General features: G+C 39.5%; 2 protein-coding genes and 2 pseudogenes across 2 annotated transcripts in view; 1 reads left to right on the forward strand and 3 right to left on the reverse strand.

The window, feature by feature from the left end:
- Positions 1-250: 250 nt before the first annotated feature.
- LOC144339433 (large ribosomal subunit protein eL39-like) lies at positions 251-406 on the reverse strand (annotated as a pseudogene).
- Positions 407-516: 110 nt separating this feature from the next.
- PP2D1 (protein phosphatase 2C like domain containing 1) lies at positions 517-27,144 on the forward strand. Its single transcript, XM_015132250.3, has 3 exons — positions 517-805; positions 10,503-11,569; positions 24,658-27,144. The coding sequence occupies exons 1-3, from the start codon at positions 783-785 to the stop codon at positions 25,461-25,463; spliced, it is 1,896 nt and encodes a 631-aa protein (XP_014987736.1). The 5' UTR covers positions 517-782; the 3' UTR covers positions 25,464-27,144.
- LOC114676671 (U4 spliceosomal RNA) lies at positions 15,610-15,740 on the reverse strand (annotated as a pseudogene).
- The window catches only part of RAB5A (RAB5A, member RAS oncogene family), a 36,735-nt gene continuing 35,183 nt past the window's right edge, over positions 25,693-27,244 (reverse strand). Inside the window, 1 exon segment of the mRNA NM_001261148.2 lies at positions 25,693-27,142. Coding sequence (NP_001248077.1) covers positions 27,027-27,142 — 116 coding nt within the window. The 3' untranslated portion in view covers positions 25,693-27,026.

Genomic DNA, 27,244 nt, shown 5'->3' on the forward strand with positions numbered 1-27,244 from the left:
CCCTGCATCCAGCAGTAAGACAGTATATATATATTTATATTTATATGTAGAGACAGAAATGAAAGGCCTCACGTATTTATTACTGAACCCAGCCAACCAGTGCCTTCATAGCACACACAGAGAGAAAAAATATATTCCCAATAAAACATGTCCAACTATCCAGATAGTGGTAACATTTTCAGCTTAACATGGTAAGGTGGTCTTGACTTTCACACAACATAAATATGTGTGCCATCTCACGCGGAATTCCTTATAGACCCAGCCTGGTTCTTCTCCAATGTCTCCTTTTGAAGTTCTACCTGATTTTATGACCAGTTTTCATCTCAATCCACTGGGGAGTGGGACGATTTTGCTTCTGTTTCTTGGCCAGGAAACGCTTAATCCTGAAAGTTTTGTGAGAAGACATGGTGAGAAGCAGAGTCAAGCACACACCACGAGGGCAGAGAAAGGAAGAGAGAGTAAGTAAGACAGTGTATTTAACAAATGCTCCTTCTTTCAGAAATTCCCAAGTTTACTTCACACAACTTGTAATGTTACTGCTTCACAGTTCTTCTGAATCATAAAGTGAGTTCTGACTGAGGTTCCAGGTGATGTAGTAAACATTCCACACAGGGAGCTCTACCATCAAGTCAGGGGAACGCCCACCACCGCTCTCATCACTATCCCCACTACTTCTGTCACGGCCATCACGTTCACCTCTACCTCCACCATCACTACTCAAGTTGGAGAAATAGAGGGAAAGGGGATAAAGGGAGGGCAAAGGAAGGTAATTCCAAAGGAACATGAGCGCCAATAATGCTTTAAGGTAAACTTTCTTAAATTTTTTTTTGGATAATAAGTATAACCAATGAATAATTATATCTACAGTATTCTTTTCCTCCACATTCTTAGTTATCAGATGAAACCTTGGCTTCCTGTAAACTATGTACATTGAAGAGTGATATATCCCTCTACTTTATACAAAAGAGGACTCGCGTTCCTCTCTCTGCTCTTATTCTGATGTCTTTATAGTTAATTGATTAATTTACATTTATTTATTTATTTGTTTGTTTGTTTATTTATTTATTTTGAGACAGAGTCTCTGTCTCCCAGGCTGTAGTGCAATGGCGCGATCTCGGCTCACTGCAAACTCTGCCTCTCGGGTTCAAGTGATTCTCGCACCTCAGCCTCCCGGGTAGCTGGGATTACAGGCGCCTGCCACCATGCCTGGGTAATTCTTGTATTTTTAGTAGAGACAGGGTTTCACTATGTTGGCCAGGCTGGTCTCAAATTCCTGACCTCAAGTGATAGGCCCGCCTCAGCCTCCCAAAGTGCTGGGATTATAGGCATGAGCCACCGTGCCCGGCCTATTTAATTTGTTATTGTGAATGAACGAACATATGAATGATGCAATACGTTCTAAGAACGGCCCATGTGTGATAGAGCTGTATTATGGCTGTCCCCGGCATATGGAAAAATGAAGTTCTGATATAAGTAATTGACTTCAGATCAAAACACAGTGTTACGGTGCCTTATATATTGTCCCAATAGTCCATCAAGACTCTTAAAACTATATCCTTTACATGAATATTACCAAAAAACAGCAATTAAAATATTTTTATATATTTTGGCCAAAAGCACTCAAAGGCCTTGACAGACCCAGTTTCTTCCCCTACTTCTCTGCTTACCTGTCCATTTCTTTTGCTGGGTCCTCTTGCTCCTTCTGCCAGCTAAGTGATCATTCCCTTGGATACTGCCTTGGACCCTTGCTAATAAGTCTCAGCTGTGAGTTTTCCTAGGTCATTTTCTTAGGTCTCATTACACCATTCCTAGCCAGATGAAGGGCTAGGTTCCCGGTTGGGCACAATAATGGGGCTTTGTCCTTGGCTCCACCTGACCTGTTTCATTCTTTTATTAATGACCTGGATGAGCATATGGACAGAATTGCAATCTTTTCCCCTCATAGCTTCAAGGGCAGGGTGCATCCTCATCCATCTGTGCATCTCAGCACCTTGCACAGTAGCTGGCCTACTGTAGTTATTTTTTAAATTTTTTATTTTTATTTTTATTTTTTTTTGAGACGGAGTTTCGCTCTGTTGCCCAGGCTGGAGTGCAATGGCACCATCTCGGCTCACCATAACCTCCGCCCTCTGGGTTCAAGCGATTCTCCTGCCTCAGCCTTCCCAGTAGCTGTGATTACAGTCATGCACCACCACGCCCGGCTAATTTTGTATTTTTTTTAGTAGAGATGGGGTTTCTCCACGTCGGTCAGGCTAGTCCCAAACTCCCGACCTCGGGTGATCCGCCCGCCTCGGCCTCCCAAAGTGCTGGCATTACAGGCATGAGCCACTGCGCCCGGCCTATTGTAGGTATTAAAGAAGTCATTGGATGCTGATCAAATTTGTTGAGACTGAAGTATTCATGGGTGAGTTGATACAATTTGGAGATTGGCATTACAATACTCCAGCAAAAATTGTGATAAAATTAAATAACATAGGCTGGGTGCAGTGGCTCATACCTGTAAACTAGCACTTTGGGAGGCTGAGGTAGGCAAATCACTTGAGGTCAGGAGTTCGAGACCAGCCTGGCCAACATAGTGAAACCCGTCTCTACTAAAAATACAAAAAACAGCTAAGCATGGTGGCAGGCGCCTGTAGTCCCAGCTACTCGGGAGGCTGAGGCAGAAGAATTGCTTGAACTCGGGAAGCAGATGTCAGTGAGCCGAGATAGCACCACTGCACTCCAGCCTGGGTGACAGAGCAAGACTCCACCTCAAATAAAATAAAATAAAATAACATAAAATAAGGTGGATGATATAGATGAAACAGGAATAAAAAAATGTTGATGACAGTCGAAGCTAGTGATGAGTATATGGGGACTTATTATACTCCTATTTTTGTGTAATTTTTAGATTTTCCATTAAAAAAGGAAAAATAATCGTTGGTGAGGGAAAGCCATGAAAACTTCCCAAAATGCAAATAGTTCTAGAAGTATTTATAACGTGGACATTTGTAAATAAAATTTTACTACAGGGATAAGTAGCTGTATCCAATACAGTCATACACTTCAGGGAATTAAATACAAATAAAGTGGCAAAACATTTCAAATTTATCAGAGTTTTGCTTGCTTCTTTAATTTTTATTTATATTGCCATGTGTAAACCACGTATGAAGGTTGCTAAAGGCCTTTTGCCTATCACATAGTGCACTATTTTGTTTATCATTTATCATAGAAGGTTTTCCTTTCTAGAAGTGATTTTTGAATAATTTACAGGATTCAAATTTTACTGGCTAGCATCTTAAAGATATTTACCTGTTTTCTATGGCTATTACATTATTTTCCATTCATTTTTAATTTACATGTATATTTCTTCTAATTGTTTTATTTAATATAGCTCACATTTTATTTTTAATTTAATATACTTTTTGTATTTTTTTGAGACAGGGTCTCAGTCTGTCACCCAGGCTAGAGTATTGTGGCACTATCATAGCTCACTGAAACCTCAAAATCCTGGGCTCATGCAATTCTCCCTGCTCAATCTCCAAGTAGCTGGGACTACAGGTGTGCACCACTATGCCCAGTTAATTTTTAAGTTTTTTGTAGAGAAGGGGTTTCACTATGTTGCCCAGGCTGGTCCCCAACTCCTGACCTCAAGCAATTCTCTTACTTCAGCCTCCCAAACTGTTGAGACTACAGGCGTGAGCCACTGCACCTGACCAAGTTCATTTTCTCTTAAACCGTGTAACATAGCTGGTAACTAAGTGATGATATAAACAACTTACCACAACATGTTAGTAAATATGCATTACACAGTTCTCAAATACAGGTCATTAAAACAATCCTCTTCCATTGATCTCCTGATTTTTTCTCAATTAATTTTACGTAGAACACATTTCTCCCTAAGCATTGTAATTTCATGCCTTTATGTAATGTATTTTTATTTGGCATAGTTCTCAGTGTCCTTTTCACTTAGGGCAGAATGAGCAGGCTTTTTTTTTTTTTTTTAGCTTCCCCTAGGTACCAACTATTTCACCATTTACCTCATTTGAGGCTAAAAGCAGATGCTCAGAGAAATTAAAAGACTTGATTGAGGTTATACAGTTAGTAGATGAACATTTGTTGTTGTTGTTGTTGAAGAGACCGCCTCTCCATCTGTAACCCAGGTGGAGTGCAGTGACGCCATCATAGCTCACTGCAGCCTCAACCTCCAGGGCTCCAGCATCCTGCAGTGTCAGCATCCTGAGTAGCTGAGATTACAGGTGTGAGCTACAGCGCCCGCCCAGGGACAATTTTTGTGTTTGTTATAAGACGGAGTGACGGAGTTTCGCTTTTGTTGCCTGGGCTGGAGTGCAATGGCGTGATCTCAGCTCCCTGCAACCTCCACCTCCCGGGTTCACGCGATTCTCCTGCCTCAGCCTCCTGAGTAGCTCGGATTACAGGCACACGCCCGGGTAATTTTGTATTTTTATTAGAGATGGATTTCACCATGTTGGTCAGGCTGGTCTCGAACTCCCGACCTCGTGATCGGCCCTCCTCGGCCTCCCAAAGTGCTGGGATTATAGGCGTGAGCCACCGCGACCAACTTGTTTTTTGTTGTTTTTACTCCTGGGCTGGAGTGCAATGGCATGATATCGGCTCACCACCACCTCCGCCTCCCAGGTTCAAGCGCTTCTCCTGCCTCAGCCTCCCAAGTAGCTGGAATTACAGGCAGGTGCTACCACGCCTGGCTAATTTTGTATTTTTAGTAGAGACGGAGTTTCTCCGTGTTGGCCAGGCTGGTCTCGAACTCCTGACCTCAGGTGATCCGACAGCCTCGGCCTCCCTAAGTGCTGGGATTACAGGTGTGAGCCACTGCCCCCGGCTTCTACTTACTATTTCTTGAATGTATTTTTCAGTCAGTTATGTAAAGTAAACTTACACGCTTTTTCCTCCCCTGAAAATAAAAAATCCTAAGTCTACATTTTTCACAACCGAGTCAGTCCTCCATATCTGAAGGTTCTGCATCTGTGAATTCAACCAACTTTGGGTAGAAAATATTCCCAAAATACCTCCTAAAATAATAATACTAATAAACCAATACAACAACAAAATAATACAAATAAAAATACAGTATAAGAACTATTTACATAGCATTTACATTGCATTATGCATATTCTATCAAGAGATGATTTAACGTATACAGGAGGGCCCGGGTGCGGTGGCTTACGCCTGTAATCCTAGCACTTTGGGAGGCAGAGCTGGGCGGATCACTTGAGTCAGGAGTTCAAGACCAGCCTGGGCCAACATGGTGAAACCTCATCTCTATTAAAAATACTATATATATATATCTGTGTGTGTGTGTGTGTATATATACATACATATATATATATATATATATATATATATATACACATATACATACATACATACACGTATTAGGTGAGCATCTGTAATCCCAGCTACTTGGGAGGCTGAGGTGAGAGAATTGCTTGAACCCAGGGGGCAGAGGTTGCAGTGAGCCCAGATTGCACCACTGCACTCCAGCCTGGGCGACAGAGCAAGACTCCATCTCAAATAAGTAAATAAACAAGTATACAGGAGGGCCAACGCAGTAGCTCACACCAGTAATCCTAGTGCTTTGAGAGGCTGAGGCGGGGCGGGTGGATCACATGAGGCCAGCAGTTCGAGACCATACCAGCTTGGCCAACATGGCGAAAACCCATCTCTACTAAAAATACAAAAATTAACCGGGCATCGTGGTGCACGCCTGTAGTTACAGTGACTATGGAGGCAGAGGTGGGAGGATGGCTTGAGCCCAGGAGTTCTAGGCCACTGCACTCCTGAGTGAGGCAACATACAAGGAAGATACAAATACTATGCCATTTTTATCAGGAACCTAAACTTCCTTAGATTTTTGTATCCATGCGTGGAGAGGGTGGTCTTGGAACCAATCCCCCACAGATACCTAGGGACAATGTATATTGTTCTGTTCTTCCATATTCAAACTTCCTGTCCATGACCTAGTATTTACTGAAAATATCAGATTTTAGGATGGCATGCAAAATGGGACCCTACTGGCCTTCAGAAAATATGTTTGTTTGTTTGTTTTTGTTTTTGTTTTTGAAACAGTGTCTCACTCTGTCGCCCAGGCTGGAGTGCAGTGGCATGATCTTGGCTCACTGCAACCTCCACTTCCTGAGTTTAAGCCATTCTCCTGTCTCAGCCTCCCGAGTAGCTGAGATTACAGGCGTGCCATCATGCCCATCTAATTTTTGGGGTACTGTTAGTAGAGAGAGGGTTTCACCCTGTTGGCCGGGCCAGTCCTAAACTCCTGATCTCAAGTGATCCACCTGCCTCTGCCTGCCAAAGTGCTGGGATTATGTGTGAGCCACTGCGCAGGGCCAGACAAGATCTTATATACAAATTTATATTTGGAAAGATAGATAACTCAATTACTACTGGGGCTGGGGTTTGTCGCCCAGGCTGGAGTACAATAGCGTGATTGCAGCTCACCACAACCTCCATCTCCCGGGTTCAAGCGGAGTGTGGGAAGACAAAAACATTCTTTTTTTTTTTTTTTTTTTTTTTTTGAGACAGAGTCTCGCTCTGTCGCCCAGGCTGGAGTGCAGTGGCGCGATCTCGGCTCACTGCAAGCTCCGCCTCCCGGGTTTACGCCATTCTCCTGCCTCAGCCTCCCGAGTAGCTGGGACTACAGGCGCCCACAACCGCGCCTGGCTAATTTTTTGTATTTTTAGTAGAGACGGGGTTTCACCGTGGTCTCGATCTCCTGACCTTGTGATCCGCCCGCCTCGGCCTCCCAAAGCGCTGGGATTACAGGCGTGAGCCACCGCGCCCGGCCAAAAACATTCTTTTATTTTCTACTTTGTATCCTTCTGCATTGAACTTAAGAACATGATGATATATACCTTTTATAACAAAATATATTTCATTATTATTATTATCATATTGTCATTATAATTAAATGGGTCAATTTCTTATCTAACTACCAACTATCTATAGAATATCAATAGATATTCAGTTGTCGAATATCTATTATGTATCTGAGATGTTTTAAGTACTTAGAGGCTCCAAGTATTCTTAGTGTCACAGGCTCCATCCCCCATTACTGTAACACATTAAAATGTACCCATCTCAAATACAATTTATATACGAATTGAGTTGAAGTTGACTAGTTTTTGTAATGTCACATTTCATAAATATTTATGGCTGGGCACAGTGGCTAATGCCTGTAATCCCAGCACTTTGGGAGGCTGAGGCAGGTGGGTCACCTGAGGTCAGGAGTTCAAGACGAGCCTGACCAACATGGAGAAACCCTGTCTCTACTAAAAATACAAAATTAGCAAGGTATGGTGGTGCGTGCCTGTAATCCCAGCTACTTGGGAGGCTGAGGCAGGAGAATCGCTTGAACCAGGGAGGCGGAGGTTGCAGTGAGCCGAGATTGCACCATTGTACTCCAGCCTGGGCAGCAAGAGTGAAACTCCGTCTCTCTCTCTCTCTCTCTCTCTCTCTCTCTCTCTCTCTCTCTGTCTGTCTGTCTCTCTCTCTCTCTATATATATATATATATACATAAAGTTACTTTATTTATTTATTTTTGAGACAGGGTCTCGATCTGTAGCCCAGGCTGGAGTGTGGTGGTGCAATCAGGGCTCACTGCAGCTTCCACCTCCCAGGCTCAAGCGATCCTCCCACCTCAGCCTCCTGAGTAGCTCGGACTACAGGCATGCATACCATCACACCTGGCTTTTTTTTTTTTTTAATTGTTAATACAGACAAGGCCTCACTATGTTGCACAGGCTGGTCTGAAACTCCTGACCTCAAGTGATTTCCCTACCTTGGCCTCCCAAAGTGCTGGGATTACAGGTATAAACCACTGCACCCAGCCAACTTTGATTTTTATCAAGTTTTAAAATATTTTGTAACCAAAGCATTTTTTTTCTGGTCTCTAACTTTTCATAGACCCTTGGAAATATCTCATGCCCTTGAAATTGTGCATGAAATGGATAAAAATGGCCCCAGGTGCTGAGTACAGTGCTAGATGTTTCTGATAGGAAGGGGTATAAAATGATGCCTGCTCTCCAGAAATGTATCATCCAGCTCTACATCTTTTCTTTCCTATCCTCAGTCCATACCTCTTCGTTGTAGTTTTTTTAAAAATTCTGTCCTTACTGTCAGTTCTTTTCCTTATTCTGCTTGGTTTTGGCATAATCCATTCATTTTCTTGTGAACCCTCTAATTAGAACAAAAGTGTTTTAAGGCAGACGAAATGCAGCACAAAAGTAATTACAATCATGCATCATTTAACGATGGGGATACTTTCTGAGAAGTGTATCGGTAGGCAATTTCATGGCTATGTGAACGTCACAGAGTGTACTTACACAAACCTAGATGGTGCAGCCCACTAACACCTAGGCTATATGGTATAGCCTATCGCTGCTAGGCTACAAACCTGTACGGTGTGTTACTGTAGTGAATACCGTAGGCAACTGTAACACATGGAAAGTATTGTGTACCTAAACACAGAAGAGGTACAATAAAGTATTGTACAAAGAGTAAAAAATGCAACATTTTAAAATAGGGCACTTACCATGAATAAAGCTTGCAGGACTGCAAGTCTCTCTGGGTGTCAATGAGTGAGTGGTGAGTGTGAAGGTCTAGCACATTATCGCACGCTACTGCAGACCTTATAAACCCTGTACACTTAGGTTACACTAAACTTGGAAACAATATTTTTTCTTCAATAATAAATTAACCTTAGCTTACAGTAACTTTTTACTTTGTAAACGTTTTAATTTTTAGAACTTTTTGATTCTTTTGTAACATTTGGCTTAAAAGGCAAACACGTTGTACAGCTGTACAAAAACTACTTGCTTCATTTCCTTATTCTAAGAGCTTTTTTCTGTTTTTAATTTTTTAATTAACATTTTAAATTATTTATTTATTTATCTTTTGAGATGGAGTCTCACTCTGTTACCCAGGCTGGAGTGCAGTGGCACGATCTCTGCTCACTGCAGCCTCTGCCTCCTCCCTCCTGGGTTCAAGCAATTCTCCTGCCTCAGCCTCCCAAGTAGCTGGGATTACAGGCATGAGGCACCACGCTCAGCTAATTTTCTGTATTTTTAGTAGAAACGGGGTTTTGCCATGTTGGCCAGGCTGGTCTCGAACTCCTGACCTCATGTGATCCACCCCCCTCGACCTCCCAAAGTGTTGGGATTACAGGTGTGAGCCATAGCACCCAGCTAAATTTTATTTTTATTAAAAAATTTAACTAAAATTTTGTTTAAAACGTTTTAACCTTTTTCCAAAAAAAAAAAAAAAAAAAAAAAAAAGAAGCAACAACACACGGAGTTGTCATCTATGTTAACAACACCTTCTGGAATACCTCCTGGAGGGCCTGAGGTTGTTTTACAGTTAATTTTTTTCTAATATAAGGAGTTCACTCTAAAATAACGACTAAAAAGTATACTATCATAAACACATAAGCCAGTCACATAGTCATTTATCATTATCAGGTATTATGTTCTGTACATATCTTGTATTTGCTATACTTTTTTTTCTTCTTTTTGAGTTGGAGTCTTGCCCTGTCACCCAGGCTGGTGTGCAGTGGCACCATCTCGGCTCACTGTAACCTCTGCTTCCCAGGTTCAAGTGATTCTCCTGCCTCAGCCTCCCAAGTAGCTGGGATTACAGGCACTCACCACCATGCCCAGCTAATTTTTTATATTTTTAGTAGAGATGGGGTTTCACCATGTTGGTGAGGCTGGTCTTGAACTCCTGACCCCGTGATCCGTCCGCCTAGGCCTCCCAAAGTGCTGGGATTACAGGTGTGAGCCACCAGGCTGGCCTAATTTTTGTATTTTTAGTAGAGACGGGGTTTCACCATGTTGGCCAGGCTGGTCTTGAACTCCTGACTGCAAGTGATCCGCCCACTTCGGCCTCCTAAAGTGTTGGAATTACAGGCGTGAGCCACCATGCCTGGCCTTGTATTTGCTATACTTTTATTTGACTGGCAGCATATTAGGTTTGTTGACACCAGCATCAACACAAAAACATAAGTGACATGTTGCACTTTATGTCATTGAGACAACAATAATGTCACTAGGCAATAGGAATTTTTTGGCTCCATTATAATCTTGTGGTACCACCATTGCATATGGTCCATCATTGCCTGAAACATCATTATGCAATACATGACTGTTTGTCCATATTAGAAATCAGAATCGCAGGTCTCAAATATATACTTTCACATGCCTAAGGTAAAATATTGTGCTGATTTCTCTGAGCATTTGCTTAGATGTCTGGCTGACTCTTTGGAATTTTTGCCTAATTTATTTCAGGCAGGCACAGGTCAATCACCAATTAATTGAGTACTTACATGTTTTTTGAGGAATATGACTCAGAATATTTAATCCTAGGCTTATATAAGATTGTGAGGAGCCAAATCAAATTGCAATGATAAGAGCCTGCTTGAAGAGATTTTCACTGCATCATCCTGGCATGTAAATATCTTTCGTCCTGTTTGCAGGGTGTTTTGGAAATCAAGAGAATGGAATATGAAAACATCAACATTTGATTCATATGTGGATATTTCACTTTTACCCAAAAGAAAACGTTTTAGAAAGAAAAAGCCAAGACCAGTGAGACACACCAAACGCCATGAAGAGGAGCAGGTCTATGAGCAAGCGACCACATTACCCTGTTCCATATGCAAGCACGAAATTGACTTAACTGGTATTTTTCCCCATAAGAAGCAACATGTAGCTCTGGCCACGCTGGGTTTCCAGTGGATGGGTGGAAAGAAACCACAGCCCTCAGTGATTGCTGTTCAGAGACAGTTCATGATTTCTAAACTATTGTCATCTTTTATGTTCACTGAAAAAACCCTACAGAGCATTAATAATGCTTTTGAGCTGCTTTGGAAAAAAAAAATACCAGCATACTATAAGATTTTTGATAACATTGACAGGAGTGTCATATATTCTCAAAAAATACGTCATCTATTAATTAAAGGAGTGGGCATTTGTGAAGACAGGAATTCTACATGGAAAGCTGACATGAATGATAAATTCACTGTAGTGAGTAATTTTGGTAATAAACCTAATGTGTGTTTTTTCGGTTTGTTCGATGGACATCATGGTGCCTCAGCGGCAGAGTTGACATCCATGGAACTCCCAGTTTTACTCCTCCATCAGCTTTCCAAATTTGATCCTTCTTACCAAATGACAACTGATGAGCAACAAATAATCAATTCCTTTTACACTGTGTTTAGAGAAGAATACACGGCAATAGAAGATCTCTTTTCTGCCATAAACAAAACAGAAGCAGTGAGGCGTGAGTATGAGGACATACACAAAGCCTTTGCAAAAGCATTTTGGAGAATGGATAGGCTTTTACGTCTTGGAAGAAAAGAAGTGTCTAGGGTTCAATGGAGTGGCTGCTCTGCAGTTACTTGTATATTGGAAGGCAAACCTAAAAGTCCTTATGCTCATAAGAATTGGAAAAGAAAAACCAACCATGATGGATTGGCAGAGAGCTCCACTTCCCAGGAGATGCCACAAATATTTCCTGGAATATTACATGTTGCAAACACTGGTATGTACATTGAATAGCACCAAATAACACCTTTATGTTTTTGGTTCCTTGCAGCAAAACCCCTCATGCTTCCAGAATTTTTTTATGATTTATTATTTAGCGACTTATTAGTGCCTAGAAATTGCACTGATAATATAAGAAGCAACAAATAACCACAATTTAAGTGCAGATTGTAGGCACAAAAATATTGTAATTATTTTCCAAACAGGCACAGATATGATATAATGTGACAAATATGTTACATTTTCCCAAAGGGGTAGCAATAGAGTTGCTGATAAAGATGAAAAGCAAAGATACTACATATGCTTAAATCTGAATAAAGTTAAAAACATTTTGTACACTTCCTCTTTTCAGAAAAATGGAAAGTTGTTTGCTCATTGTTAGTGTAGTTGTTTAAATTGGTCAGTTACTCTGATAAGTGTATTTGCTATAGGTCATTCTCATGCTCACTGGCCAAGTAGCATCTATTTCATCTCAGAGAGAATAATAGTTCATGCCTCAGTTTTATGAGCATGTATTCTCTTCTTAAAGAAGTTACCTGTGTTGTTTAAAAGTTATTTCAGGAAGTTAAGGAATTTGCCAAAATGGAAAGCTCAGAGGTAAAACTTTTTAGCAGAATTGACATGAGTTCCACACTGAGTTCTATGAGATACTTAACTACAGTTCTACCAGCCTTTTCATAGATAGAATTATTATTAATGATAGTGTCCGCTTACTGAATATTGAATACAGAGTAATTTCCTCTTCTAGTCTTACAATAACTTTGACATCTAGTGATATCTAAGTATTGTTAACCCAACGTTTCAGATGAGAAATTAAAGCTAAAAAATGTGAGATAATTTGTTCAAGGTCTCAGAAGTAACAGGAATTGGAGTTGGAAATCAGTCCTGCCATATGATATTACCTCTTAAGGGGATTGTTTCCAAAGCCTGAGGAGGCTGGGCCTCAGCGAGTGGGACTTTGCGGCAGAGACAGTGTTGCAAGGCCAGATAATCACAAAGACTACTACAACGAAGGTCAAGGCCCCAGAAAGTCAGCCTGTTTCTGATCCAGCCTGGTTCTGAGCCTGAAATGTCAAGGACTCCAGACTAAACAACACCAAGAAAGCTAAGTGCATGTCCACTGCCTCAGAGTCTTTGTCATTTCTCAGGCTCTATGCTGAGGTTCCAAATAGTTCATAGACATAATCATTACAGATTTAAGGCCAATCTGTGAACTGACCCATATTCTTGGAATTGGGACCCCTATAGAAGTTATCATTAATTATAAGAGTCTTTGTAAAATTAATGTGACAAATTATGACATATTCAATAAGTGGATACTGTCATTAAATGTCTAGACACGGCCGGGGGTGGTGGCTCACACCTGTAATGCCAGCACTTTGGGAGGCCGAGGTGGGTAGATCACCTCGGGTCAGGAGTTTGAGACCAGCCTGGCCAACATGGTGAAACCCCATCTCTACTAAAAATACAAAAATAAAAAATAAAAAAAATTAGCTGGACGTGGCAGGCACCTGTAACCCCAGCTACTCGGGAGGCTAAGGCAGGAGAATCGCTTGAGCCTGGGAGGCAGAGGCTGCAGTGAGCTGAGATCACACCACTGCACTCCAGACTGGGCAATGAAGTGAGACTCTGTCTCCAGAAAAAAAAATAAATGGCCAGGCGCAGTAGCTGACTCCTGTAACCAGCACTTTGAGAGGCCAAGGCGGGCGGATCATGAGGTCAGGAGATCAAGACCATCCTGGCCAACATGGTGAAACCCTGTCTCTACTAAAAATACAAAAATTAGCTGGGCGTGGTGGCGCATGCCTGTAATCCCAGCTACATCGGGAGACTGTGGCAGGAGAATGGCTTGAATCCAGGAGGCGGAGGTGGCAGTGAGCCGAGATGGCACCACTGCTCTCCAGCCTGGTAACAGAGCAGGAGTCAGGACTCCATCTCAAAAAAAAATAAAAATAATCTAGATACACTGCTGATTGATTGGTTCTAATCTCCAGGTCCAACAATGGGATTTAATTTCCAGGCCTACACAATGGTGTTAAACTGTTTGCATCTAGGCATGTTGCATTTTAATAGAAAGACACATGGGTAAAAACAATTCAAATTGTAAAAGAGAGAACCTGAGGTCATGATTTAGCTACAAAAGTACTCCTGTAAGAAAGAACTTTAAATGACTTCCAGCCATAAAAAAAAATTTTTACACAAAATTTTCAAGAATTATTTTGTATTTTATAGAACAGGATTAATTATAGTGAGGGAATTAGGTTTCCTTTTATAAAATTCATAAAATATCAATGTCATAACTCTAGAATTAAAAAAAATTCTTAACTTATAATGAAGTATGAGTTCAATGATGAAGCCACTGAATAAATGTTGAATTTGTGCATGTGGAAAAAGGTACTGCCAGACTCACATTCTTTTAAAAAATGTTTATCTATTTTATTGATACATAATAATTATAAATATTTATGGGGTACATGTGGTATTTTGATATATGCATATAATATGTAATGACCAAATCAGGGTATTTAAAATACTCATCACCTGAAATGTGTATTATTTCTTTGTGTTGGGAACACTTCAACTCTTCTAGCTATTTTAAGATATACAGTTCCCTGTCTCTGACTGAATGTCTGTACCTTTTTTATTTTTTGAGATGGAGTCTCACTCTGTTACCTAGGCTGGAGTGCAGTGGCACCATCTTGGCTCACTGCAACCTCCGCCTCCCGGGTTCAAGCCATTCTCCTGCCTCAGCCTTCTGAGTAGCTGGGATTACAGGTGCACGCCACCACACCTGGCTAATTTTTGTATTTTTAGAAAAGACAGGGTTTCACCATGTTGGCCAGGCTGATCCCGAACTCCTGACCTGAGGTGACCCACCCTCCTCTGCCTCCCAAAGTGCTAGGATTATAGACGTGAGCCACCACGCCCAGCCTAATTTTTGTATTTTTAGTAGAGACAGGGTTTCAACATGTTGGTCAGGCTGGTCTCAAACTCCTGACCTTGTGAACCACCCACCACAGCCTCCCAAAAGTGCTGGGATTACAGGGGTGAGTCACTGCATCCAGCCTGTTTGTACTTATTAACCAACTTAACTTTATCTCCTCCTGCCCCATCGCCAACCTTTCCCAATCTTTGGTAACCATCATTCTGCTTTACCTCATTGAGATCAACAATTTTTAGGATCCACATATGAAAGAGAACAAGTAATGTTTGTCTTTCTGAGTCTGGCTTATTTCACTTAACATTATGTCCTCAGTTCCATCCATGTTGCTACAAATGACAGAATTTCCTTCTTTTTCATGGCTTAATAGTATTCCATTGTGTACATATCCTACATTTTCTTTATCCATTCATCTACTGATGGACATTGTTGACCCTGCATCTTTACTATTGTGAATAGTGCTGCCTAAAATGTGGGGGTACAGGTATCTCCTTGATATCCATTGGCTACATACTCAGTAGTGGGATCTGCTCCCCATGACTGAAATATCTGTTAGACCCCATCTCCAACATTGTTGATAAAATTTCAAGATGATGTTTGGGGGGAACAAAAATACATACCATAGCAGGGCCTTTATTATGTTGAGATATGTTTCTTCTATGCCTAATTTGTTGAGAATTTTTATCATGAAGAGAAGCGAATTTTATCAAAAAAGTTTGGGGGGCATTTATTGAGATAATCATATGGTATTTCTCCTTTATTCTCGTGTCATATTTATTTTATTTTTAATGCTGACTGTATTACAAGTCATCACGGTGGGCTATTTATCATACTCAGTAGTGGGATCTGTCCCCATGACTCAAACATGTATCAGAACCCATCTCCAACATTGTTGATAAAATTTCAACATGATGTTTGGAGGGAACAAAAATACATACCATAGCAGGGCCTTTCATATGTTAAGATGTGTTTCTTCTATGCCTAATTTGTTGAGAAGTTTTATCATGAAGAGATGTTAAATTTTATCCAAAAAAATTTTTGGCCATCTATTGAGATAATCATATGGTATTTCTCCTTCATTCTGTTGGTAATGTGCCATATTTATCTTATTTTTAATGCTGACTGTATTACAAGTCATCACAGTGGGCTATGGGGAAAAGTTTTCAATTAGCAGTAATCACACCGTGGCTAAACCTCACTGGCTATGATACTGCCTCTGCACGAAGCTTCACATTTATTGATTTCTGTGTGAACCATCCTTGCATCCCTGGAATAAATCCCACTTGATCATGGTGCTTTAAAAAATATATGTGTTTTTTTGATTCAGCTTGCTAGTATTTTGTTGAGGATTTTCACATCTACATTCATCAGGGATATTGGCCTATAGTTTTCTTCTTTGTTGTTGTGTCTTATCTGATTTTGGTATTCAGGTAATGCTGGGCTTGTGGAATGAGTTAAAAAGATTTCCTTCCTCTTCAATTTTCTGAAATAGTTTGAGAAGAATTGGTGTTAATTCTTTTTTATGAGTTTGGTAGAATTCAGCAGTGAAGCCATCTGGTCCTGGGCTTTTCATTTGGGGGACTTTTTATTACTGACTCAATCCTGCTACTTGTTATTGGTCTGTTCAGGTTTTCTATTTCCTCCTGGTTCAATCTTGGTAGGGTTGTATGTGTCCAGGTGTTTATGTTTATCCATTTCCTCTAGGTTTTCTAATTTGTTAGGGTATCGTTGTTTGTAACAGTCCCTAGTGATCTTTTGTTTTTCAGTGGCATCCGTTGTAATGTCTTTTTCATTTCTGTTTTTTTTTTTTTTTTTTTTTTTTTTTTTGGGGATTTTCTCTCTTTTTTCTTGTTTAGGCTAGCTAATGGTTTATTGACTTTTAAAATATTTTCATAAAAATGACCTTTTGTTTAACTGATCCTATGTGTATTTTTTAGTGTCTATCCTGGTTAATTCTGCTCTGATCTTTATTTTTTTTCCTTCTATTGAGTTTGGTTTGTCCTGGCTTTCTAGTTTCTTGCGGTGCATTGTTATGTTGTTTATTTGGAGTTTATTACTATAAATTTCCCTATTACTATCACTTTTGCTGCATCCCATAGGTTTTGGTATGCTATGTCTTGATTTTCATTTGTTTCAAGAAGTTTTTGATTTCCTTTTTAATTTCTTCATTGACCCTATGATTGTTGAGGAGCATGTTGTTTAATTTCCATGTGTTTGTACAATTTCCAATGTTCCTCTCGCTATTACAGTTCTATTCCATTGTGGTATGAAAAGATACTACTTGCCAGATGCCTGAAGTCAAGTTCACAGGGCCATGCCTCTTCTAGGGTAGAATCCTTCCTTGGGTCTTCCAGCTTATGGTAGCTCCAGGCATTCCCTCACCCACAGCTGCGTAATTCCAGTCCCTGCCTTGATTTTCACATGGCATTTTACTGTTCTGCCTGTGTGTCTCTACTCTGCGTATCTCTTATAAAGACGTTTCTCATTGGAATTCGGGCCCACCTGGATAATCCAGAATGCTATCATTTTGAGATCCTTAACTACAACTGCAAAAACTATTTTTTTTTCCCAATAAGAACACATTGACAGGTTGTGGGTGTTAGGAGTAAATGTGTGTTTTTGGATATATGGTCTTGAGCTTTGTTTTGGGATGAAATTACTTGGAAATAGTTTGATCCTTTTAGATCCTGTTTTTTTAATTTATCAGGCAAGTCCAGGGCAGTGTTGAGTTTGGGTCTAATTATTCTCTGCTACTGAGGCAAAACCTTCCTAAGCATGCTACCTAATGATTCCTGAATTAATATCTTTTCAGTCTGGCTGGTTGGAACAGGAATTATTCTACCAGCCCTATGAGTCCTCAGCAATGCTCCCTCTAATCCTTTTCAAATGTTTCTTTTCCCAGTTTCCACCCACACATGTATTCACCAGTACCCATCTAAACACTTGAGAAAGACCCACTAGAGAAAGACCCTCGGAAGGTATCTGGAATTCTCTAGAATTCCAGATGTAAGCTCTTTTCTCTCTGGTATTCTGTCCTCAGCAAGCTCTAGCTGCATTGGTTTCCCTGGACTCTTGGCTCTGTCTCTTCAAAACAGATGAAAGTGTAAATCCAGTCACTGTTATTGTATCTTGACCAGAAAGATAAGAAATTCCATATAATTTATGTTTTGGGGAATTATGTGAGAGATGTGTCATCCAGAGTACTGCATTTGCTCCTGCCTCGTGTCTGCCTGTTGACACTATCAATATGTACTAAGTGATCCATTTGAGGCTTTCAGACTACAAATACGTGAAGGTTGGTGGTTTCACATTCTTCGTTTTGTAGAGATGGGGTGTTGTTATGTTGCCCAGGCTGGTCTCGAACTCTTGGACTCAAGTGATCCTCCCATCTTGGCCTCCCAAAGTGCTTTGATGCTTTGATGAGCTTTAATCTTCTCATGTATTAAACATGTGATTATCCTTGCCTCACAGGATTACAGATGTGAGCTACAATGTCAAGCCAGTTCCAAGTTTTTTGTAGCTTCCTTTCTTCCCTCTTTCTCTCTTTGGCATAATCTGAAATAGTCAGTTTTTCTGTAGTCTGTGTGGTGGCAACAGGCATAGGTTTATTTTTGGTTCACTGTTTCAGTGAGGCCATCGTCCTTTGGGGTCCTAGCTTTGTTGTGGTGAGCCATTTAGTCTTCCCCATCTCGGAGAAGCCCTAGGTTTTGTCTCCTGTTTCATAAGCCTGTGATTTTTTTTTTTTTAAGACAGAGTTGGGTTGGGTGCAGTGGCTCACTCCTGTAATCCCAGCACTTTGGGAGGCCGAGGCGGGTGGATCACAAGGTCAGGAATTCAAGACCAGCCTGGCCAACATGGTGAAACCCCGTCTTTACTAAAAAATGCAAAAATTAGCCAGGTGTGGTGGTGGGCACCTGTAATCCCAGCTACTTGGGAGGTTGAGGCAAAGAATTGCTCGAACCCAGGAGGCAGAGAGCTGAGATCGTGCCACTGCACTCCAGCCTGGGCGACAGAGTGAGACTCCGTCCCAAAACAAAACAAACAAACAAACAGTCTTGCTCTGTTATCCAGGCTGGACTGGAGTGGCTCGATCTTGGCTCACTGCAACCTCCACCTCCCGGATTCAGGGTTCAAGCGATTCTCCTGCCTCAGCCTCCCGAGCAGCTAAGATTACAGGCACATGCCACCAAGCCCAGCTAATTTTGTTTTATGTAAAGACGGGGTTTCAACATGTTGGCCAGGCTGGTCTCACACTCCTGACCTTAAGTGATCCACCTGCTTTAGCCTCCCAAAGTGCTGGGATTATAGTTATGAGCCACTGCATCTGGCCACCTTGTGAAAATCTAATGTGGATTTATTCGGCTCAATACATGGTCTTAGGTAAAAGCTAGTTTCTGCTCTTGGTATACCTGAATTTAGTCATTATGCTTCTTGAGTATTTTGTACTTCGGCTATATTATCCAGGATATTTACTTGTTCTCAGTGGAAGGGTCAATCTGAGACCCAGACTGCCTCATTACTGCTCCTTTTTAATATTTGAGTGCTTTGGTGTATCTGTTATTCCAATATCTTTATGTCTAGATTGTACATTTGTTAATAATTCCTTTTAATGAGGCCCTGTAAACTTTTATTTCTAGTGTCCTAGCTTTCTGTCTCAAAAGCTCACAGTAAATTCAGAGACCAGGCACAATTTTACCCACTAGTTCTCTATTATTCACTTTTTTTTTTTTTTTTTGAGATGAGGTTTTGCTATGTAGCCAGGAGCGCAGTGGTTATTCTTAGGCTCAATCAGAGGATACTGCAGCCTGGAACCCCTAGCCTCAAGCGGTCCTCCTGCCTCAGCCTCCCAAGTAGCTAGGCCTACAGCCTACGCCACCACACCCGGCTATCACAATTCTTAAATTAGTGGTCACCTGAATCCCCCTTCCCTTCTCAAGACTGCCACATCACTCCTTCATCTGATCTTCAAAATCTGTGAGGAAAGGATAATCACATTTTTAATACATGAGAAGACTAAAGCTCATCAAAGCATTATACAAGGTTATATAACCAGTGAGTGAGCCAGGACTCCAGTCTTTCAGGCTTGAAGTCTGGTTACTTCAAATGAACAGTACTAGCTCTCTCCTGTTTTTAGGGTGTCTTCATTTTTATGTGGACTTTTCTGTCTTCATTAATCGCTAATGCTGTATTTGCAGACCTCAGTTGCCTTTCTTCTCTAGATGCGTTTCCATGGGTGTGAAAATGTGTTCATTCGGACTAGTTTAGTAAGTTGCTTTTAAAATTATCTCCACCCCTACCATTTTCCCCTAAAGTCTAATTCAACTCCAGAATCTCCTTCAATTTTGTGCAGGAAAAAAGCCAAATTCTTAACACTGACATTTTATATACCTTCCCTTCCCCTTCTCTCTTTTTTTGATGGTGGTGCTAAGGAACTCTCACATGTTTACAAACCTGATTCTGAGAACACATTCAACAAATATTTCATAAATAGTTGAGACTCGTGCATAATCTAGTTAGGCTTGAGGGGTACAATGGTGAGCAATGAACAATGGACATGAGTTTCATGATCATATGTCTATAAAACAAAAGGATATTTTGAACATCCAATGAAAGCTAGTTCAACATGAGTGAGGCTCTTAAGATAACCATTCTTAGGAAGTCACAAAGCTGCTGTCCATGCATAAAATTAAACAAATTCAGCCTCTTTTGCTGAAACTAGAGCATTGAAGAAAAACTGGATATAGACTGTTTCCCCTAATCTTATTTACATGCAATTCTAATTTACTTATGCTCCTTTATAATTGTAATTTTTCCTTTCCCCAGTAACTATTTCAATTTTTCCCAAGTTCCAAGTTACCACTGCCTATCTTAAGCCTGTAATTCTACTTTGTATTTTCTTAATAGTTCTTTTAGAAATAGGTCTGAAATGAAACATTTGTTGTTTCTCCTCAATTTCTTTTGAATAGCCTCTCTACCTGCTTTTCTCTTCTTAGAACACCAACCTTTAAGTGTCTACCTCTTAAATTAGCTTATTGAGTCTCACAGTAACTTTGACAAATAACACTGCAGGTAAAGAACTGTTACTTAGTGAAATAAAGTGATCTAATGAAGGCCACACAGACAAAAGTTTGGGATTCAAGTCTGACTGTGTCAGGCTCCTAAATCCTTCCACTCCCCATACTGTTTTTCTACACCAAACTGTCCTTATTACTCCTGGGCAACGTTGTGCATCCTAGGTGTGTTTTTATTTTTCCTGCTTCATCCATCATGTATATAGGTATGTTTTTTTCTGATCACCACATAAACTTCCTTTTCCTCTTCTCTCACTCCTTCTTAAAACGTTCCTGTTCTAATCAACACTAAGTCACCTTTCTGGCTTTATCTGAGAAAAATCTTGATATTGCCTACTCAGCTCTAGAATTCCCTGGTTGGGATTCCAGAGTTCATCCTAAGTTTACTGGACTTTTCCTTCTCAAAAAGTTGGTGATAACCCAGTAATTGCAGGAGGCAGCCACATCATTACCCTCTGCATAAGAAACACTTTACCTGACTATGCCACTTTAAAAAGGCTTGAGCATCATCTCAAAGCGGCTCTTTTTAATCCCCAAGATTATTGTTCCTAAACACGTTGCTCTTCCAGTAATCCTGTTCCATTTTTATTCTGGTAACATTTTCTGAAGAGCGCAATCTCTCCAAATACTGAAAGTTGTTACCTTTGTCTAGGACTTAAATTCATTTATGCTTAGATTAAAATTGTGTAGTGGTTTCCAACACAGTTCGTTGCTTGGTTAGCTGTTTGCATTTCCTCCAAACAGATGTTACCAAGAAACTTTTTAAAAAGCCAAATTGTCCTTTCTCTTAAGCTATCAAAGGCTGCTTCCTCTCCACTTCTCCAGACAACGTGGACATAACAGTGATATTTAATAATCTTCCTCCAATTTCTCATCTTCATGGAAACCTTTTGTTCATTATCATGTTCAAGCTTTCAGTTTAATATAGCACTTGACTTCAAACACCCTGTTTGTAGCTGACAGCATATGCCGCTCATTGTTACAAAATGAAACTGTTGACTCTGCATATCTAATTTTTTAGTTCGTTCCATTAGTAGTCTTCCTGATGAATCTTATTTACCCTCTACTTCCTGGGTTATATACACAAATAGTTAAGAAACGCTGGCTACTTCTCCTTCACTTTTCCTTTCCTTCATGCACCACTCATACAGGTAAAGAATGCGATGCCAGGTGCAGTGACTAGCGCCTATAATCCCAGCATTTTGGGAGACCAAAGCAGGAGGATCGCTTGAGCCCAGGAGTTTGAGACCAGCCTGGGCAACATAGCGAAAGCCTGTTTCTACGAAAAAATGCAGAAATTAGCCGGGTGTGGTGGAACATGCCTTTAGTCCCAGGTCTCTGGAGGCAGAGGTGGGAGGATCACCTGAGCCCAGGGAGGCCAACACTGCAGTAAGCCGTAATCATACCACTGCACTCCAGCCTGGGTGACAGAGTGAAACCCTGTCTCCAAAAGAAAAAAAAAAAAAAAAAAAAAAGGCATTATCTCCCTTTTTAACAGGTAGGGCAAGAACTGCAACCAGGATTTAATGTCCTTTCTCTTAAAATATTTTATTGTGCTGAACCCAAAGGATGTTCACAAGTAATAAAATGGGCCAACATGGTATGTCCTACTCTGTAGCACAGGAAAAAAAAAAAAAAAAGGCAAATAGTGCATAAGGCTACACTTGTCAAGCTCTCTGTAGAGGTAACTAAAATAAAAATAACCTGTTTACCATCCTTTCATTGTAAGTACTATTCCTTTTAAATTCTTTTCAAATCACATACTAGGAAAATAATGCTTTTTCTTTTTGCTAAATGGCATTTTGGCTTGCCACATGCAAATAAACATTTACAAAGTCAATGGATTTGACTATTCTGAGCCAAATTATGTCCCTTTTGTTTTCAGAGCTATGGCCACACAATTCACGTGTATGTACACACGTACAAATTTTTCTAATTTAAGAGGTACTGAACCATATGTACTCCTAATAATTCCATTTACTCAGTTGGCACGTTAAGTGCCACTTCATGTTGCCTAGCTGATTCAGTAATAATTTATAATTCAGCAAAAGTCATTATTTTACTGACTTATGTTCTGCAAAATCTAAGTCGAATAATCAACAGTAAGACAAGTTAATACACAATATTAATAACCACACTATAAAGAAATGAGGGGCCATATGGCCTTTAAGAACTACTATTTATGTAGTTTCCAAAATATTTTTCACAAACATCATCTTTTAGTCCCAATCCAGTAGCTCAGCTATTAAAAATTCCTATTATATAAATGAGACAATAGTTTCTGTCTATATCTGACACTAATGCTTTTACCAATTTAGGCTATTTTTGAGTCTCACTCTATCGCACAGACTGAAGTGCAGTGGTGCAATCTCGACTCACTGCAACCTCCGCCTCCCAGGTTCAAGCAATTCTTGTGCCTCAGCCTCCTGAGTAGCTGGGATTACAGGCGTGCACCATCATGCCCGGCTAATTTTTGTATTTAGTAGAGACAGAGTTTCGCCATGCTGGCCAGTCTGGTCAAGTGATCCTCCTGCCTCAGCCTCCCAGAGTGCTGGAATTACAGGCATGAGCCACCACACTGGCCACCAATTTAGGCTTTCCAACTATAGTACTATACTAGTTGCATGGACCTCAACTTTTTTTTTTTTTTTTTTTTTTTTGAGAGAGTCTTGCTCTGTCACCTAGGCTGGAGTGCAGTGGTGTGACTTCAGCTTACTGCAACCTCCACCTCCTGTGTAGAGGCGGTTCTTGTGCCTCAGCCTCCCAAGTAACTGGGATTACAGGCGTGCATGCGCCACCATGCCCGGCTAATTTTTTTGTATTTTTAGTAGAGATGGGGCTTTGCCATGTTGCCCCAGCTGGTCTCAAACTTCTGGCTTCAAGTGATTTGCCTGCCTCAGCCTCCCAAAGAGTGGCGTTTACAGGTGTAAGCCACCACACCTGGCCTTGGACCTCAACCTTCTAAGTCTAAATTCTTTTAGCTATAAAACTGTGGGCCTAGAATTGAACTCCTTCTGCAAGCAACTAAATGATCCCAGGTACAGGATCATATTTAAAACCAGAATATTCTATGTAAATTTGGCATTCTATTCCAGAAATTTTAAATCTCAAAGATGTTATAATAATCAAATATTATTAACCCCATCTCAGAACAGTTATTAATAACTTTCTATAAATCACAAATGATTTTATACCAAGAAAAATATGTAATTATATGTAATTTTAAAAACATAAAATTATATTCCTAAAAACTTGGGGAAAATCAATTTTTCCTAACTAAAAAAATTCAGTTTTTCTTAAAAAATACTCCACAAAAAGTTACAGTAATATATAATCTCCCGCCAGTCTGTTCAGATCCTGTTTAAACTGTAAGATTTCAATGAAGCACACCATCATGGATTCATTTGAACCATGAACAAACTACAACCAACTTTTAAGATTTCAGTTTCCAACCAAAGGGTTTAATGTTGGCTGCCTATTATTCATGTAATACATTAATAATGTATTTCTTCACAGGAATGATTGACTTAATTTTTAAAAACTACACATTATAGCAACCTAACATTAATAGTGACATTCTAATGTTTTCATCACCCATGACCTAAGCACATTCAAGTTTTAACTTGTACTGGTTACACAACTGTCATTGTTTTTTTTAAAAAAATCAAAGTGTGTGTTTTAAATTGAAGCAGCATTTATCTTAAAACATTTAAAAATCTGCTAGATGGAATATATGTTGGCTATAAAAAAGTTCAACTCATGACTCTCCAATATAAGTAATATTAAGTCATTTCATTTAAAACTTTAGAAGTTACTTTGCATTATCTGTAATGTTAACACTAAATGTAGTAGTTTTAAACACTAAAAGTTGCTTAACAATGAGGTATAAAATGATGTTTGAATCTGTATTTACTATAAATCATTCAGTAGTGATATATTACACATATTTAAACAGTACTTTTACATAGCCTGCTTTCTGTTTAGCATTGAAACACAGAATTTACTAAAGTTAGCAGATTTTGAATTGGTTATCTCTAGGATAAAAATTTCTTCTTTTAAAAAATAATCTTTTAGGTAATGTGCAAGCAGTCTTGTGCAGAAATGGGAAAGGTTTTTGCCTAACCAAAGAACATACTACACGAAACACAAACGAAAGAAGAAGAATACTTCAGAATGGAACAGTCATTAGTTCAAATGAACCATACGGGCTTGTAGAAGGGCAAGTAAAAACTACACGAGGACTTGGATTTCATGGAAATCTCAAGCTGAAAAAGTCCATTATCCCAGCACCTCAAACTATTTCTGTCCCTATAGATGACCTATGTCAATTCCTTATTTTAGCTACTAATGGACTTTGGGAAGTTTTGGATAAAGAGGAAGTCACTGCCCTGGCAATGACAACATTTCACATGTATAAAGAAACATACTGTTCTATCATACCTAAAAAATCTTCATCATCCAAAGGGCCTCTGCTTTTTTCAACCATTGAACCAAACCTTACTAAATCACAAAGTAACATCCACGTATTGTTTCAGTATAAATCTGTATCTGAAGGATGTGTGTCAACTACAAATTCCAAAGAAAATTTGTCCGATTCAAACTATTCTAAATACTGCATTTATAACCCTGAGAATGTAGAAACATTTCCAGCAGAAACGACTCATCATAAACCTTGCAGTGAAAAAGTAACTGACAGCCCAACTAGTGTCAATGGTGTGGCAACAAATGAAAAAGAATCAGGCACTAAGAGTTTCTATGAAGGTGCAGCTGAGTACGTTAGCCATGAACTTGTAAATGCTGCTTTACTGGCTGGCTCCAGAGACAACATTACAGTTATGGTAATATTTCTCAATGGAAGTGAGTATCAGCTTCTGACATAAAAAATAAAAGTTCCAATTATCCAGAGCACCAAAATATAATACCATAAAGCAATTCTTGAATGATCCAGATATTAGGACGATTCATCAATAACATGCAAACAATTTTATGAACACAGTAAAGAAAATATAAAAGCAGATATTAGGTCATATAATATCATTTATATATGTTCACTGTTTTATGCCAAAAAAAAAAAAAAGAAAGAAAAACCAATACTTGCTTTTTATACCACTTTATTCCAACCTGAGCACCTCAATATAAAACTAAACACTGGTGAACCGTTTTCCTAATTCTGCATTATTGTAAATGTACAAGTTCTCCTAGCAGTCCAACACTTAAATAGACTAAATCATCTCTGACACATGGTAGCTTTCATATAATGAAAATACCTAAAATAATTAGTGCAATATACTGAACTGATCAAAATAAAATGAACTTTGGAAAAGAAGGCTGCAAGATTGTTACTAACATATTGCAATACTTTATGTTACAAATTACGGGTACATTGTTTATTATAGTTCTAGCCATGGAGGAACAACTGAAGCCCCTTCTTGTCCAAGGGGGAGAGAGAAATAATTAGCTATTTTAGTAACTGTACATTTTGTATACTTTTAAGCAACTCTTAAATATTACAGAAAAGTAATACAGATATGGAGACTACAATGCAGTACCCTATTTACAGTACAGCTGAAGATCGAATTTAAAATAATCAAGTTTGAATATACATAATTGTTAGTGCATTGACTATATTATGTCAAAAGGGAACAAAAGCCCCCTCCCTGCCCCAAACAACAAAACCTATGTAATGGCCAGCAGTGATTAATCGGAAATCAGACACCTGGTTTATTTCATTTTTGTTAAAGAACTCACATGTTTGAAAGGAACACTATCCATTAAGGTGCATTTATTAGTTCTCAAATTCTTAAAACAAGATGGGATTGCATTTGATTTTTACCCCATTTAAAAAAAAAACGGGACTGGCTATAATTAAGATACCATTAATACTCTTCCCCACCCCCCGACCTTGTATATGTGGGATTATTTTCTTGTGGCTAATTTATTAAAATGTGGAATGTACATTTTAAATACAGATACCAGGAGAAATGAACATTTGCCTGAATACTATGGCTAAGCATCATAAATAACTTTAGAATCTCCTTCTAAAAAAAGGACGTTTTTGAAAAGCCCAAATTAGTAAGATCCAAATTTTTTTTCACAGGTGACTACTGTACCAGTGTGGAGAAATGGGCTGGTTAACTGTGTGGGTCCAGACAGTCATCTGTCTATATTCCTAGTGATGAGAAATCATTCCTCCTAACCTTCCAATGAAACAAGTGTCCACATAGTTCTCATTTTTTCCCTATTGTTGAAACATTAGTGAGAAGGACCCATGCATGTTATTAAAAATTAAGTTCAAAACACTTAAAATAATTCTGTATTAGAAACTTGACTCTATCATAAGTCTCTTCTTTTGGAAGTCATACTGGGCTGGTTAAATGCTCCAATTCCATTGTTATTAACATTTAGGAAGCAGAAGACTATTCCAGCTAGTTCAAACTAGAGGTTTAGTTACTACAACACTGACTCCTGGTTGGTTGTGTGGGTTCGGTGAGGTCTACTCCTCTTCCTCTGGCAGAATTTGCTCCTGGATTTTGTGGTTCATTCTTTGGCAATTTTTTAGCTGAAAGAAAATGATCAAATAAATGGAATATTTGAATAGTCATATTAGTATCAGTTTCACCTGCTATTTGTAATTTTTCTTTTCAGTTAGGTTACCCCCAAA

The sequence above is a fragment of the Macaca mulatta genome, chromosome 2 (genome assembly GCF_049350105.2).
Source record: "Macaca mulatta isolate MMU2019108-1 chromosome 2, T2T-MMU8v2.0, whole genome shotgun sequence".
In the NCBI taxonomy this organism is placed as follows: Eukaryota; Metazoa; Chordata; class Mammalia; order Primates; family Cercopithecidae; genus Macaca; species Macaca mulatta.